Here is a 15,175-nt window from a genome sequence, read left to right as displayed (position 1 = left end):
GGAGGAGGCGTGGTGGTGGGCCGCGCAGGAGCGCGGTCGGTCGGCCGGCCTGAGAGGGGCAGCCGCCGCCGCCGCCGCCGCCGGGCCCGGAGATGACCCAGCAAGGGGCTGCCCTGCAGAGCTACAACAACGAGCTGGTCAAATGTGAGCCTCACCCCGCCCCGGCCTCACCGCCACTACTCTATCCCAGGCTGCGGGGAGCGGACTAGGCCGCGCGTTGCCATGGCGACGCGGCCTCTCGTAGTCCTCCTGGGCCGGCTCGGGGCGGGGGTGGGGTTGCGCGGCGGCTCCGCTGGGCGCGGGGGAGAAGACTGGAGGCCCCACTCATCCCCAGACCCGGGGGGGGGGTGCAGGAGGAATCCGGGGTGCTCTGGGGAATGGGGGGAGCTGTGAGGCCCTTGGGGAGCCATGTGAAGCCTTGGGTTTTAGTCTGGGCTGGGTGCTACGGGGGGGGAGTAGGTAGCAGCTTTGGGGTGCTATGGGGGAAAGGGGCCACATGAGGCCAAAGGAGGGGCAGGGGGGAATCTGTAGGGGGCTATGGGGAAGGAGGGTAGCTCTGAGGCTCTAGGAAGTGGGGGGAGCCGGGGGGGGTGGAGGGGAAAGGCTGGCTGAGGCTGCCTTCATGCCTCCAGCTGGAGAGATCGGGGAGGGCTGGCTCTGGGGCTGGGGAGATGATGATGGCTACCAGGGTGGGTGGTGGGATCCTGAGTCTTTGTCCTTAAAAGGAGTTCAGGCACTGGGGTGGGGGGCGTGTGTGTCTGGTTTTGGAGGGTTGGGTGGAGGAACCCAGTGGGGGGGGGCTTTGCCTGGGCCAAGTCTGTGCAAGGGAGGGGATGGGGGTCAGGCCGCGTGCCCCCCAGGTGTGCTGCCACAACAGGGCTCTCCGGGCTCCCCCAGGTATCGAAGACCTCTGCGCCAAGCGGGAGGAGTTGAGCAAGCAGATCCGCCAGGAGGAGGAAGAGAAGACCAAGCTGCAGAACGACATCCGCATCCTGACCGAGAAGTTGGCCCGGGTGAATGAGAACCTGGCCCGCAAGATGGCCTCCCGGAACGAGTTCGATAAGACCATCGCCGAGACCGAGGCCGCTTACATGAAGGTACCGGTGGCAGCGGCTGCCGCGATGAAGTATATGACTAAGGCCACTTCCTGGGATTTCAAAAAATTGAGAGGAAGACAACTATACCCAAAGGGTCTTCTTCAGGTAGCACCATAGTGAGGCGGACTTGTTCCCAGTGCGATCACCAATTCATGTGTGGCTTCTCCCTCTTTGCTGGTGATGAGGCTAGGCAAATGGGAACGTCTCAGTGCTCATATCTTGATTATATGCGCACAGCGCCATATTTCTGGGAGCAATTTCTGGTTTTTTAGCCCAAATAATGTGCTCCCAGGCATTTTTCTCCATGTCTAGAGGGACTGGCTTTGCTTCAGCTTTTGGGAGAAGCCTGCTACCTGGGTTTGCCTGCCTCTCATCTGGACCCTCCCAAATCCTCCTCTTGTTAGAACTTACAGGGATCTTTCTCACTCTTTTCCCACCCCAGAGACCCCCCAAAGCAACTGCTGAATTAGGGACACAGACACCGAACCAGCTTCATATTCCACAGTGATGTGCCCAAACAGAAATATCCTTGGTTAAAAATGTACATCTTTTCTTTTCCTAGATCTTGGAAAGCTCCCAAACGCTGCTTAACGTCCTGAAAAAGGAAGCAGGAAATCTCAGCAAAGCCACAGAAGCAAAAAGCACCACAGCTAAAGAGAGCTGAATGTTTGGACTCCAAGTGATCTCAGAACTAGTCTTTGAGAGGATGTCTCCAGGTTCATTTGTAGTTAGGCCAATGTTTAATAAAGGGTTTTGGGTTTTTTTTTGTTAAAGCTTCCTTGTTCTATCTAAAAGAAGATGTTTCATTTCCATTTAACTTATGGGGTAATTGTTCAGCAAACTCCTGCCATGTATTAAGAAATACAGTTACATATACAGCACATTCTTGTGGAGGAAGAGTCAAGTAAAGGAGCCAGAAAGCAAAAGCAGGTTCTCCTGATGGACAGGGCTACCCTTTTCAGAACTCCTGTGCCTTTAGGAGTTGGAAGGCAGGCATTCCCTTACTGTTACCCACCTCCATGGACAGTTACATGAAATTCCTGGCAGTGACAATGTTGCCTCCATCTTCCTGCAAGACATTTGCATACTGTGTCTCACGGAAAGCTGGCCTTAGCAAGAGGCAGGGTATTGGTTTCAGCATGCTTAGGACTGAGAATGTGTGGGTATTCTAGGTGGATGAGCCACAAGTGATCTTGTACATTTCAGTGGGAACTCTGGCACTAAGTCATAACAAGGCTATCAACTCATTCAGTAACTTCAAGACAGTGACTCTGGTTCATACCCCATCAAAGCATAAAAGCTGCTCAGTTACCATTCTTCAAGGCCATGGAGAAAAACACACACCAGACACCCTTTTGTAAACATGTCTGGTGTACATGCTGTCCCATCCTGGGGGTTTTGAGAGTGTACTGCAGAACCTCTTTCAATAGAAACAGGACAGAAAATATGTACACAGCTGGCTCCATTATGCCATTTTCAGCTCTGAAAAGCAATGGTCTGCCTGCAGCTTCATGCAAGCAGAAGCTGCACAATTGCCACCTGTTCTACTAAGCCCACATATATCCTCCCGAGCTAGTTCAGAAAGGAATTCAGAGAGCCCACAGTAGGTAACTGTTGGAGCTGGGCAGCTCCATTTACTTCCCTCTAAGAGGCAGCTAGAAGTGGCACTGAGGTAGGTCGTTTGCATGTTAGATGAGGTTTGGTGCTCATTAGGGCTGGAACAGGAAAGAGATGTGGAAGTGGCCCAGAGTCCTGTAAGCCTGGGTTGCTCTGTAGCAAGTATCCCTCAGACAAATGCATCTACACATGCAGACTTAACTCAGCAGCTAGCCACTGTGGCCACCGCAAATTCCCTCCCTCCCCTTTGATCCTTTTCTGGGCTTTGCACAGGGAGACAGCAGGACTCTTCTCCGACTGCTCAGAAAGGATTCCTGCTGTTTCCTACAGTGGAAATAAGATCTTGGGCGAAGGCATCTTGTGTGGCGCTGTATGTCTTGTTTGCCAGAGGGCTTGTGGCACTTGCCACTGGTGAGCTGGTAAGTGGATTTATAGATGTCTGCCGCAGAGGATAGCCAGCCCCAAAGATCATTTAGTACAACTGCTCCTGTTGTAGAGACATGTCTCTAAATACAGACCGCCCCATGACACACACCTCCCTGCCCAACCTCAAAACAAGTTTCTTCTTCCTTTCACTTCCAGTCTCGCCCATCTTCTTACCTTGCCTCCAGCAAAAGGGTAGAGCAACTAAAGCAGTAGATCTGCCAGTGTGATTCTGCATGCCCTGGAAGCAAACCGTGGCTGGAACAGGAACAAATCCTTTGGGCTCAAGACACAAGCAATTCTCTCGTTTCAAAGCCTGCTGCTCTGCATGCTTTCGTACTTCACTTCCATTCACATTCCACTCCAGGAAAAAGAAACACTCTTCAGGCAGCAGTGAAGAAATCACTTGTGTAGTTTAATGAGCTTTGGAAGCACAAAGTGACACCATTCCAGGGGAAAGGGGGATGACAAAGACAGGAGTTTGGCCCCTCCAGCCAGACCCAGCATCAATGGTCAGCTGAGCAGATGATCTCAGATTCCCGCCCCCTCGGCTAATAAATTGTAATCAAGTGCAAAATACAGGAGCATCTTCTAATTCACCACAGTAAATTAGCTCAATCTGATTTGACATTTGAAACAAGAAGAGACAGACAGTAGGTTTCAAGAGCAGAAATCTTGGTCCTTTGGAGTAGGCTGAACGCGAGGATCACTTATTGACACACAAACCACAGACTTTTTGACCGTATTTCTATCAAACCTCAGGAGTGCAGATCAACATTCTGTTTTTGCAGAGAGTGCTTTTTGGATGCTAGGCTACAGTACTTCAGTCTCGCTTTGGTAACCTGAACAGAGCCAGAGAATTTGCTCACTGACTGGTACAACAGTTTCTGCAGGAGCAAACTGAACATAGCATAACCCTCTGGCAGGAGACCACACAAGTCGCTTCTGGAGAATACAGGAGTGGGAGATCGTGATGCAACCAGGAGTGGAAGGATTAGAGCGCCACGAGTCCCCGCCCCATCTTCAGCCAAGGAACTGGGCTGACCCAACAGCCACCCGAGGGGCTAGGGAGCCTGGACTCCAACCACCGTGACAGAGGAAGAGGACCAGAACAAAGACTGTGTTTCCCCAGCCACTGGAGTTCTCCTTGGGGTCACTGAGTCAGAACTGGCAGCCACAGGGCAACCGCTTATTTAGAGCCACAGTGTGGCAAGCTTGTGTGGACAGCTGGAGGTTCGTAGAGATGACTGGCTCTCCACACAGTTCAGGAAAGCATAAGATGTTGCCATGTGTTGTCCCTTTAAAGCTACCTTTGCCACTGCAAGGAAGGGCACACCCCGACGATCAGTCCTTGGAACCAAGCTCAACTATTCTCAAGTTTACTTCTTTTAAAGTAACAGAACAATTCCTTCCATCCCTCTTCACCCTTGTCACTAACCTACCAGAGCAGGCAACGTCACTAACCTATCTGTGGAGTGGAAGCATCCGACTCCGAACAGGCCTGCCATAAGGGCCTCCTCACAAGCCCTCCTTCCCCCCCGCAGGTGAATTCCCAGTCGGTGTTTTCCATTCAGTCACTGCTGTCAAATCGCGGCTCATTTGCAAGGCTCCAACATCAAGCTAATTGCCAAGGGAGCAGCACGGCCGAGTGAGAAGAAAAGCCACAGACTTTCAGCAGCTGAGATAGAGTCCAGCTCCGCCTCCAGACATGAGGATCTGCTTTCAAAGCTGGGTTTCGAGCAAGAGCTATTAAGGCCACCAGTAGAAGCAGCGAGCTGCCTTGGGACATGGTGTGTCCCAGAATCCAGTGTAAGTACAAGAATGCCTCGTCCCCACCCATGGCTTCTTAGTACCTGATAAGGGAAGAGAGGCTTGGCTCCAAGTGCCCGCCCAACCCGCCCCGGAAGTGCTGCTGCAGATGCCCAGACGCAAGGCCGCTGGGGACAGGAGAGTGGTCTCTTTTCAGCACCAGCTCAAGCCTAGAAGTACAGGGCAGGTTCACTACTGAAGTCAGAGAGGCTGCTCTTGTCTGCTGGGGTAAGCTGTGAAGAGAGCAAGAGACAAAAAAGCAATAAGGAGGACCCTCCTTTTTCCTCTCTCCGGAGAAGAGGCACGGGGGAAGTTTGGCACCGTGAGAGTGTTGATCAAGCCTCACTTCTGCAAACGGCAGCCATTCAAAAAGGGAGTTAACCCAGTGCTGCATAACGCAGGCACTCCAGATTCTGTTGGACTACAACTCCCATCACCCCTAGCTACTGTGACAAAGAGTCAGGGATGGTGGGAGTTGTAGTCTAACATCAACAGGAAGGCCAAAGTTGCCCAGCCTTGAGTTAATGTGGCAGAGAGTTTCTTGCAGCAAGATCTATAAGACTCCCACGGGCCTCTTGGCCATGAGTCAGGGTGACCACCTGAAGTTAAGGGTGACCCTGTAGCCTCTAGAATAGCAGAAGCAAGTTTAGGGTTCATCCTACCCCACAGTTAAGTGCTGGAAAAGTCATTAAGTCTTTCTCGGGCCAAGAGAGCTGGAAAGCATGCATGGCCTGAATCTCACCATGACTTGGTTGCCAGGCAGGTCAGCGTCCCATGGGAAGGCCCCTGTGCTTGGAGGCATCTCCTCATATTGCTCCTTCTGCCACTTGCTGAATTCTGTGGAGTGCTTTGGGGTGTAACTTGATAACCCTATGAAGGAAGCACAAAAAGATAGCATTTATGCGGGAGTGGCTAGAAGCCATGAGCAGAACTGGGGGGGGGGGGGGAATGAAGAACCATCAGAGGGGCTGCTCCTTCTACACACTTGCCCTCTGGGACGCTTCTCTCCACCCTTTCCTCACATTGCACCCAACATCCGGCACAGCCAATCCCATGAGCACTGAGGCACACAGCACCCAGGCAGGTGGGTTTCTACCATTCCCCATCTAGCCAGTCTCAAGGACTGGAGGAGGACAATATCTCCTCTGCCTAGCGTGCCTCAATTGCTATTGCTACCTGAGACATATGAAGCCCCTCCCGCAAATTGGAAGAACTACATGGTGACATTTCCCACCAGAGATCATGCACAGCACCTGGGTGGTTGGCCAACCGGTTCAGCGAGCCACAGTGCAGGAGAACGACTGCGGACAAGGTCCAACACTCTCCACACGCATCCCGACAATGCCACGTGGCTTACCTGAGTTGTTTCCGTTCGAGTGAGGACCCAGAGATGCAGGCGTCTCATCCACTTCTGTAGCATACTCGTCCTCGTCCTCTTCTTCCTCCTCAACCAAGGAGCTCTCCGATGGGTATTCAAACATGGTTTGCAGGCTGCTCTCATTGAAGGAGATCTTCATCTGGAAGAAAGCAAGAGCGGCACATGGGAAGCGGTCTTCAATGCTACTTGAGCTGAAGTTCTAGCTCACTCCCACCTGGAACACCGCCAGGGTAGCTATTTAGGTGACACACATGTAAACAAATAAAAACAAAAGCTCAATTCAATAGCCACCAAGTTGTTTAAAACTTTTTTGTTATGAAAACTACAGAATAAGAGTCAATAAATTAAGCCATATTGTTGAAAGCCAAGGGTCAGAGTCCTGACCCAGTTACTGCTCTTGCTTTTAGGGGTTCTGTTAGGGTGCAGCTTCAAGGCTACCAAGAGGTTTTAAGTTTGGGTTCAAGTTCTGGCTCTTCAGATCCTCTCTGAACCAGTTTTTGGGTTCAGGAGGTTCAACTCCCGGAATCTGTTGTGTCATCTCCAAAAAACCAGCAATTATTGGTGGACACCAATGTGAGACAGTAAAAGTCTGCCCAGGCCAAAAGCTTACACAATACTGCTGGCAGAAGCAGAGACCCCAGCCACACATACCTGATCCAAGACGGCCTTTCAATCCCTGCACAGACTTGCCCCCGATGCAGAAGCCCCCTCCAAAGTGTAGTTGCCAAGGTGTTCCTATTAAGCCACAAGAAACAGGCTGCCTCCCACTCACGGCCTCAGCTCGGGCGCCAACACCTTTTCACCTAGAGAGCAACTGCTGGGCAGCCCAGAGCAGGAGTCAAAGGCAGCAGACTCCTATTCCCTCCCATCTTTATGCCGCACCCAGAAGATCACATCTTGTACACATCAGGACCGACATGCTGGGTCAGGAGCAGGAACACTCCGTCCTGCGGCTGTTTCCAACTTTGCCTCAGCCCCACAAAGGGAAGCTTCTCTTCCTTCCCTTCCCAAATTGTTTATGGAGGAGGAGAGAGGAGGGGCAGTTTCCCTTTCTCTCTGCTAAGCTTCTGAAACCCAGTCCTGCTTTTTCCAGCTCCCACCCAGCAGCAAGGAGGGGGACCTTTAACTCACCAGAGAGGGGAAGGATTAGGTGACTGAGTTTATGGAGGAAGGGAGGCTGCCAAGCCCAGGTCCAATCAGCAAGGGCAAGACTTCAGGAGCACTTGATCTCCTGATCAAGTGCCCGCAGGGTTAGCACAAGCGAGGCAAAGGCTGCAATCCTCAAACTCATTCAAGTGCAGGCTGTAAATCTTTAAACAGTTCCTAGCCCTGGCAGGGCCACAAAGGCTAGGGCAGAACTGTCCTGCAGCTGTCTTCTCCACCCAGTTCTCTTCATACCCCCTAGACTTCAATAGGGTTTGCAGCCTGCCACACCACTGGCTCAAATTCTCAAGCACTGTGCCTTTTAAGTCCTACCAGATATATGGGGGCTACCACAGCATCAATTTCTAAGGTCCAAGCAACATGGCAACTACGCTGCTACAGACATCAGATGATTATTGCCAGGGGTGAAGAGATGTTGGCTCAGTTTATCAGCCAGACAACATATTTTACTCATCGAGCTATGTTGGTATATTGCTCATCAGGCATCATTTTGCACTCATCGCAGACTAGTAGACTAGTGTATTTCTGCAGCCCTGGTTACGGCCAATACGGCAACATGGTTTGCTTGTTCTAAGAGGCTGCCAGGATGCATAGCTTATATCTGCATTGTTCCTGCTCACCACTGCCTCAATTTAGGACTTTCCTTCCGGGTTCTCCTTCAGTGCCTCCAACATCTTTCTCCTCCACAAACTCCAAGAATCCTTCAACTCATTCAGGGTTCTGTGCACACTGGCCTCCATCCTACAAGTCCCTCTCGCCTGCCTCCCTCCCTCCGCCCGAGAGCGCTCCAGTTCCTCAGGGTTGCCTAAGCAGCTGACCTAGTCTGAGGGATGGCGGCAGCCTGCAGCCTCTCTCCCTTTGCAGAGACATTCAATAGTAGCAGGAAGTGAGAGGGTTACCATCTCCACAGCTGGAGTGGCCGACTGAAATTCCACTCTCAAGACCTGCATTGATTTCTGCTTAGTGTTTAATTCCGCCCATTGCTTTACTCTGGATTATCTCCGGAATTGCTCGGCAGGCCAAGCAACATGCCAGGACATTGACAGACCCTGCTCAAAACAAAAAGCTCATTATGGAGGCCATGCTCTGTTTAGAGTGGCCCTGCAGCTGTGGCCCTTGCCCTGGGCTCGCTCGGCATTTCTAGTCCTGCACACCACTTCACACCGAGACCTCGGCTGACAGAGACTGGCCCTCAGCTAACAGCCACAAAACACAACCCATGGACAAGGTGCTTTTCTGAAATTTGAATTTGAAATTTTGATTCAGAGGCAGAGAGGGGCTACGCAAACATGAAAGCCAAGGGTTCTCCCAGTTCTCATTTCCACATCTCAGACGTCCCTTTGTTTACCCTCCTGGAGCTGCAGGATATGCAAATCAAGCACCTTGATTCAGAGCCATATAGTTTACACAACCCCCACCCCCCGCCCTTAACACAGCATACACCCAAACCTACGGAGTTTCATCTGTCCAAATGCATGTTATTAGACAAAGCTGTAGAGCAGGGCTGCCCCACTTTGGCCCGCCTGCAGATGTTGGCCTACAACTCCCATTATCCCTTTTTATTGGGCCCTGTGGCTGGGGATTATGGGAGCTGTAGTCCAAAAACAGCTGGGAGACCCAAGTTGAGCAGGCCTGCTGTAGAGGGAAGTGCTAGGCTACCCTAGCATACTGACTGTGGGAGCCTTGGGTTCAAAGCTGCCAAGGGCTCTCTAGACCTGCTCCAAAAACACCAGCCCCCTTGCTCTTTGCCCGTGGGGGAAGCATCACCCTGTGCTCTCCTGCCCTGCCATGAAGTGTGAGAATCTCCCCTTACAGGAGAGAGTGCTCACAAAGTGACCAGCTCTCTGTAATCAATCCGTGGAGGCACATGGCAGACGGAGCAGTACGCCGGGCTCGAAATACTTCATGCCATTTCTGAGACACCGAGGAGTTTCAGATTCCACGGGAAGGAGCAGGCTTTGGATCCTGCTCCCAATTGCAACTGGCTGAACAGGAAGCAAACCATTTCCATGTATCAGCACAGCGAGATGTGTGGACCCCAAACACAGAATTACTGTAAAACACAAAAATATCCACAAACAGGCTCAGTCCCTAACTCGCAAGTGTTTGCCAACAGAACACCCGCAGCCTACAAACTTCAGATGTACATGAATGCTGCACCACCAACAAGAAAGTGTTCTGTTAGGCAGCAGCTAGGTGCACATTCTCTGTGTGCGCAGTGTTATGTTTCTGCGCTTCTAAGGAAAGTTGTTGCCTTAAGGAGAGAAAGAGGACGGTGAGCGAGGGGTCAGAAAGCTCATACCCCCCAAGGGAAGCGGCTTAGGGCTATTTTTAAAGTTTAAGCCACGTTATCTGCTTCCTGGTTCCACCTAAACCGAGCTCCTGACTGAACCTTCCTAGATGTCCCTTAAGGCGGTCCTCTACAGGAGGAGAGTAGCGCCCTTTGGCCAGCAGCACTGCTTGGGCGGGAAACGGGTCCTTTCTCTCTGGCAGTCTGCCACTTGCTCCAAGAACTCAAGGGCAGAGAAGGGCAAATACCCAGCGGCGGCGGCCCTCCTCCACCAACAGGTGAAAGCCTCCGCCTGGCAGGAACCTGTTTCACCCTCCCTTTGTGCACAGTCTCCTCTGCTCGCAGGCCCAGAGCCAGGAACCGACAGCCTTGGTGCAACCTGAACATAACCGCACACAATGGCCATTCAGGCACAGGTCGGTCTCCTCCTCCTCTCCTCAGCACAAGATATAAATAGCAACACCAGCCCAGGCAAGAGGGGGAAACCTTGCAGCCGCAGCAGCAGCTAGGGGGAGAACTCTGCAGGCACATGACTGCGATTACGGTGATCAAGATTAGATACCAGGGAAGCAGGTAGAAGCCACAGGAGGAATGCAAGCTGCAGACAGAGAGGCTGCCTGGCCAGCTGAGCACCAGCTTCAGGTACTGCAGGTTAACCCTTTGCGTGTGCTGGTGACGAATTAAGCTTCCTCCTCCAGCCGAAACTATGGCATCGCCCGCACTCTGGTCACTCGATATCCTTCACTTTCCCTTCTTTAGATCTGCAATACTGACTCCTTCAACAAGGGCACGACAACTCCATGGATTCCAAGGCGACACCAGGGATACGGTTGCCAGCACTTTGCCAGCTGAGTGGATAAAGAGAGCGACCACGCGATAACGTTACTGCAGAGCACTGGACTGCGTGCCTGGCTGGTGGAGAACAGAAATGCTGTCAGGCAGCATCTGGGGCAGAATCAAGCAGCTGGAATCTTGCAGAAAGGCAAGACAGGCCATGCCTGGGTTTGTGTGAAACCTCTCCTTCCAGGAGGTCACAGCCCAGGCCTGAGAATGCAGAGCAAAAGGCAACCACCAGACGGAGCTGCCCCTCCCATGAATCAAGAATGAGCTGGAACAGCTGGGCCATCCTTGGTACAGAGGCTCAAAGAGAGAGGGCGTTTCAGCGCCAAGATCTGCCCAGGCCAGCAGAATCAAGTCCATTCTTCTGAGCTGAGGCTCGGGGCAAGTCCACAGGGGACTCGTGTTGTTGTTTGAAACCCAGATGGCACAACTGGCAAACATCACAATGATGTAGTCGAGCAACAGCTTGGGGCAGAAGTCATGCCGGGCCCTCCTGTCTCAGCAATAGCCATTTATGTCCAAATGACTGTGCCCCATTGTCACTCTCTTCTCCAGGGCTGGCACGTGTACAAAAGCCAGGCCCATGCCTGCTGCCACAAGGAGTGGCCTTGTGGCACTCCTACACTGGTGCAGAAGCCTGGCCAGCTCCAGGAAAGCCTCTCCAAAGCACCTGGCGGCGGCAGCCGCCGCCAGATGGTGTACTAGGCAGGTATCACTAGACCAGTGTTTCCCTCTAACAGGGATTCCCAGATGTTGTTCACTACAACTCCAAGCATCCCAAGCTGCAGTGGCCTTTGGTTGGGGATTCTGGGAGTTGTGGTGAACATCTGGGAATCCCTGTTAGAAGAAACACTGCACTAGACCTAACCTCCACACAGTCCTAGGCTCCCAAGACAGAACCCGCACAGACCAATATAGCTACAAACCTTGCCATCTTAGATTTCCAAGTTCCTCAGGGAAAAGTCTACACCAAAAGGTTTGCAATCAGATTCAAGAGCTATGCCCCAGTTTTAATATTTGGTCCCAGGTCACTAACCAGAGCATCTTCAAGCAGCAGCACCGTACAGGCACCCTACCAGGCCCCAGGTTTTGGCCCAGGCAAACATCTCAGCTGCCACACTGCAAAGACTGCTTTTCAGAGCAGGCTTCAGAAGAAAACAATGCCAACTGCATTAAGGCCAAGCTGTCTGGACCACACTGGAACAGGAGACAGCTGCAAACCAACCAAATGCTACCACCTAGCAACACCGGAAGGGCTCTGGGACTAGGAAGGCTCCTTTCCTCATAAAACTATCCTGTAGGTGGACCAGGGAGACAGCCATGCAACTTGCACTATTTTGTATTCGCTGCCTGGGCTAGAGGGGACCAGTGTGGGCCTGCCTGCCCAAGTGGACTGCGAGGAAGAGGTGGAACACATTGGCCTTGCTCCACAATCAGCCCGGGAGGGCACGCTCAGTCACTTCACCCTTCACCGCGTCTTAGCACATTTTAACTACACTCCTCATGCCAAGTTACCAGGCAGGACTGGAGCAGTACACAGTGTCCACTGGACACACGCGCACTGGCCAATCCATGCTAGCATACGATGTCCCAAACGGTATCAGCAATTGTGACTGAAAGCAGATACTTTATGCAAAGGACAGCAGCGATGCTGTCAGGCTTGAATGTGGGCCACAACAAGAAAGGGGCTCATCCCTCCCGCCCCCCCCAGCCCGCTGCCCAGAGTTCAACTGTATCACATACAGAGGATTTATTTCCATCACAGCTCACCAACTAGTTACCTTTTTGCGCTGAGAGCCCGACTTGCTCATACAGGACCTATCCAGGGAGAGGTAGCCCCCTATCACCTCAATCTCATTCACAGTGGGGTAGCGCTTTTTCAGCAGATGACCCAACTCCTGGTGGGGCGCATCAGTCCTGACTTTGGCTCGGATTTCTTCCTCCTCTTCCTCCTCCTCCTCCAGCAGCAGCTGAGCTCTTCTGAAGGTCTCTAGTCCAGCACTGGGGGGCTTCCTTTTGGGCACGACAGTGAAGGTGTTGCTGCCTTTCTGAGAAGGAGCAAAGCCAGCCACGTGGGGCTTGTACATCGGCACAGCAGAGTCCTCCATCTCCAGGGAAGAATTACTTTCTTGGAGCACATCAAAACCCTCAAGCCGAGGGCTCAGGACTTTCAGTGGGGGCAAGTCAGCATCCAGCTCCACCAAGTCCTCGTCAATGTAGGTCACAGGCACCAAAGTCTCGGCTGGCTTCTTGGGGGCAGGTGGCAAGGCCCCTCCTGGCAAAGATGGGGGGACTTCAGTGGGTTCCGGGGGGCTAGCAGCATCCCCTTTCCGGCGGGGAACAAAGAGAAAAGAGTTGCGGGAGTTGAGACGCAGGCTGGCCAAGGCCTGTGCTTTGAGATCGTGGGCAGGAATGGCAGCCAGGTCCGGCTTGGGGGCCGGGTGGATCTCAAAAGAGCAGTTGGAACTGGAGTGAGGTGTAGACTGGGACCAGCTGGCTGTGGCACTGCTCTCCAGACTGGCACTAGACTGCGGGGGCAGCGGGATCTCGACAGCTCCCTCGGGCTTTGGCTTCCATGCGTTGGCTTGGTTCAGAGAAGCCGCATTGGCGCTTGGAGATGGCACGGGCTTTGGGGCAGCTGCCCCCTGCCGACTTCTGCCCCCGGACGGAGCTGGTAGCACAGTAGCCACCTTCGACTCCACGGGCCCGTTGCTGAGCACAGGGGCTATGGGCCTGGGAACGAGGGGACCGGGGCGGCACCCCCGGGGGTTCACCGTGAACGAATTGGAGCCGATCTTCTGCATGAAGCCGCCGGGCTGGAGCCCCCGTGGAGAACCAAGACCCAGCCCGGGTCGGGCAGTGGGCGACGAGAGAGCCTTCTCCAGCGAAGGATTTGGCACCGCCGGTTCTGGCTGAGGAGCATCTCCGCCCCGCCACCTTCCTCTCGCCACGTTGCCCCGGCGGTCGAACTTCTGCAGCAGCCGGCTGACCCTGCCGGGCTCCGACCCGGAGCCCCCAAGCCCGGCGGCCGCCGTTGGCGAAGACGGAGGCTGGGGCTCGTAGATGACCACCTCGGCAGCGCGGATCTCGGTGACAGCGGACCCGCTGCGGGACAGCAGCTCCCGGAAGGCGTCCCAGCCGCTGCCGGCGTGGGGGGACGGCGGGCCCAGGGGGGGCCCCGGCCGAGGCGCCCACCGTGGGGAGTCGGCGCTGTCGGTGCCACTGTCGCCCCCGGTGTGGGGGTGCCCAGGCGGGGCTGGCGGGGCTGCCTCGGCCTCGCGGGACTCGATGATGAGGATGTTGTCGGCTCGGATGGTGCGGATGCCCGGGACGGAGCTGTAGAGCTCCAGCAGCTGGGCCAGGGCCGGGGGCTCCGCGGAGGAGGGGGAGGGCGGCGGCGGGGGGGTCGGCGCCGGGGGCTCGGGGGAGGAGGCGGCGGGGGGGAGGGGCAGCGGGGGCAGGAGGAAGCGCCTCCGCCGCCGCCGGCGCTCGCTCTCCAGCCGCATGAAGGGGTTCTCCCGCAGGGGGCCCAGGCTCTCGGCCACCACCAGCCGCTCCGCCGGCCCAGCCGCCGCCGCCGCCGCCTCCTCCTCGCCCTCCGAGGTCGGCGGCAGCGGCTGCTCCGCCGGGCGGCCCCGCTCCGGCTCCACCCCGGCGGCCAGCTTGGCCCGCTTCCTCTCCAGGAGGGCCCGCTTCCAGGCCGGCAGCCCCGAGGCCAGAGGGCCGCTCATGGCGGCGGCGGCGGCGCAGCAACGGGAGGAGGAGGAGGCGGCGGCGGCGGCCGGCCAGCGGACTCCTCCGACCGCCTCACAGTGCCGGCGGGGGAGGACTCGAGCTTCTCCTCCAGCGCTCAGCGGCAGCAGCGCCGCCCATTGGGCAGAGGCTGGGTTCCGACGACGCCCATTGGGCCTTTTCCCTGAAGCGGCGGCCGCGCTGATTGGGAGGGAGGGTCGAAGGCCGCCCCCGGCTGAGAAGGGACGGTTCCCATTGGGCAAGGGTGCGGCTCGCGGGGCGCCCATTGGGCGAGACGTTCGGGCGCTCGAGCTTGCGGCTGGTTGGGTCAGAGGAGGGGCGGCCCCGCCTCTTTCCTGGGGGAGCTTCCCCAGTGGCTTACGGACGCGGCTCGTCGGGCGCTCTTTTGGGTCAAAGGTGCGCCGGCTGGGAAAGCGGAGCGCCGGATTGGGTGGGAAGTTGGCCGCTCCGCCCCGCTGCTGCTAGCTAAGCTTCGGATTGGTTGCGAGAGGGACTGGGAGAGCGCTCATTGGGCAAGGCGTTCAGCGGCCTACTGAGGAAGCGGCGAGGCTTATTGGCCGGAAGATTAGCCCCGCTTTGTGTCAGTCAGCGTCTGACGGCTGGGCAGGAATTCGTCGGAAGATCACCGGTTACTGCGCGCAGAGTTAAGCGGAGGCATTTCTGTCTATAAAGTCGCGGCTTAGAGTCCCATGGGTTAATTTGACTCTTGCGACGCGCCCATTGGCCAAGATTGCCCTCTACACCCGCCTTCTCCAAGGTAGAGGCGGAACTGGTTGGCCAAGCCACTGGTGACTTCCCAACTCC

The 15,175-nt window shown here is 55.0% G+C and overlaps 2 protein-coding genes across 2 annotated transcripts; one reads left to right on the top strand and one right to left on the bottom strand.

The window, feature by feature from the left end:
• Positions 1–6: 6 nt before the first annotated feature.
• Positions 7–1,870, top strand: SSNA1 (SS nuclear autoantigen 1). Its single transcript, XM_053282714.1, has 3 exons — positions 7–144; positions 898–1,097; positions 1,660–1,870. The coding sequence occupies exons 1-3, from the start codon at positions 93–95 to the stop codon at positions 1,759–1,761; spliced, it is 354 nt and encodes a 117-aa protein (XP_053138689.1). The 5' UTR covers positions 7–92; the 3' UTR covers positions 1,762–1,870.
• A 1,661-nt stretch (positions 1,871–3,531) lies between these two features.
• TPRN (taperin) lies at positions 3,532–14,861 on the bottom strand. The gene is made up of 4 exons (XM_053282698.1): positions 12,400–14,861; positions 6,304–6,463; positions 5,689–5,816; positions 3,532–5,179 (listed from the first exon to the last, which is right to left on the bottom strand). Exons 1-4 carry the CDS (start codon positions 14,635–14,637, stop codon positions 5,117–5,119), a joined length of 2,589 nt encoding a protein of 862 aa, XP_053138673.1. The 5' UTR covers positions 14,638–14,861; the 3' UTR covers positions 3,532–5,116.
• Between the last annotated feature and the right edge of the window lie 314 nt (positions 14,862–15,175).

The sequence above is a fragment of the Hemicordylus capensis genome, chromosome 17 (genome assembly GCF_027244095.1).
Source record: "Hemicordylus capensis ecotype Gifberg chromosome 17, rHemCap1.1.pri, whole genome shotgun sequence".
Taxonomy (NCBI): domain Eukaryota; kingdom Metazoa; phylum Chordata; class Lepidosauria; order Squamata; family Cordylidae; genus Hemicordylus; species Hemicordylus capensis.
Note: the sequence above shows the minus strand (reverse complement) of the source record. Positions and strands in the feature narration are given on the sequence as shown.

Excerpts from the sequence above, each read along its gene's own strand:
- SSNA1 (XM_053282714.1), top strand. The coding sequence starts at position 93 with ATGACCCAGCAAGGGGCTGCCCTGCAGAGCTACAACAACGAGCTGGTC. Across the intron at positions 145-897 it reads CAACAACGAGCTGGTCAAAT|GTATCGAAGACCTCTGCGCC; the intron begins GTGAGCCTCACC and ends GGGCTCCCCCAG. Across the intron at positions 1,098-1,659 it reads CCGAGGCCGCTTACATGAAG|ATCTTGGAAAGCTCCCAAAC; the intron begins GTACCGGTGGCA and ends TTCTTTTCCTAG.
- TPRN (XM_053282698.1), bottom strand. The coding sequence starts at position 14,637 with ATGGGCGCCCCGCGAGCCGCACCCTTGCCCAATGGGAACCGTCCCTTC. Across the intron at positions 6,464-12,399 it reads CGGGCTCTCAGCGCAAAAAG|ATGAAGATCTCCTTCAATGA; the intron begins GTAACTAGTTGG and ends GCTTTCTTCCAG. Across the intron at positions 5,180-5,688 it reads TGCCTGGCAACCAAGTCATG|CTTACCCCAGCAGACAAGAG; the intron begins GTGAGATTCAGG and ends CTCTCTTCACAG.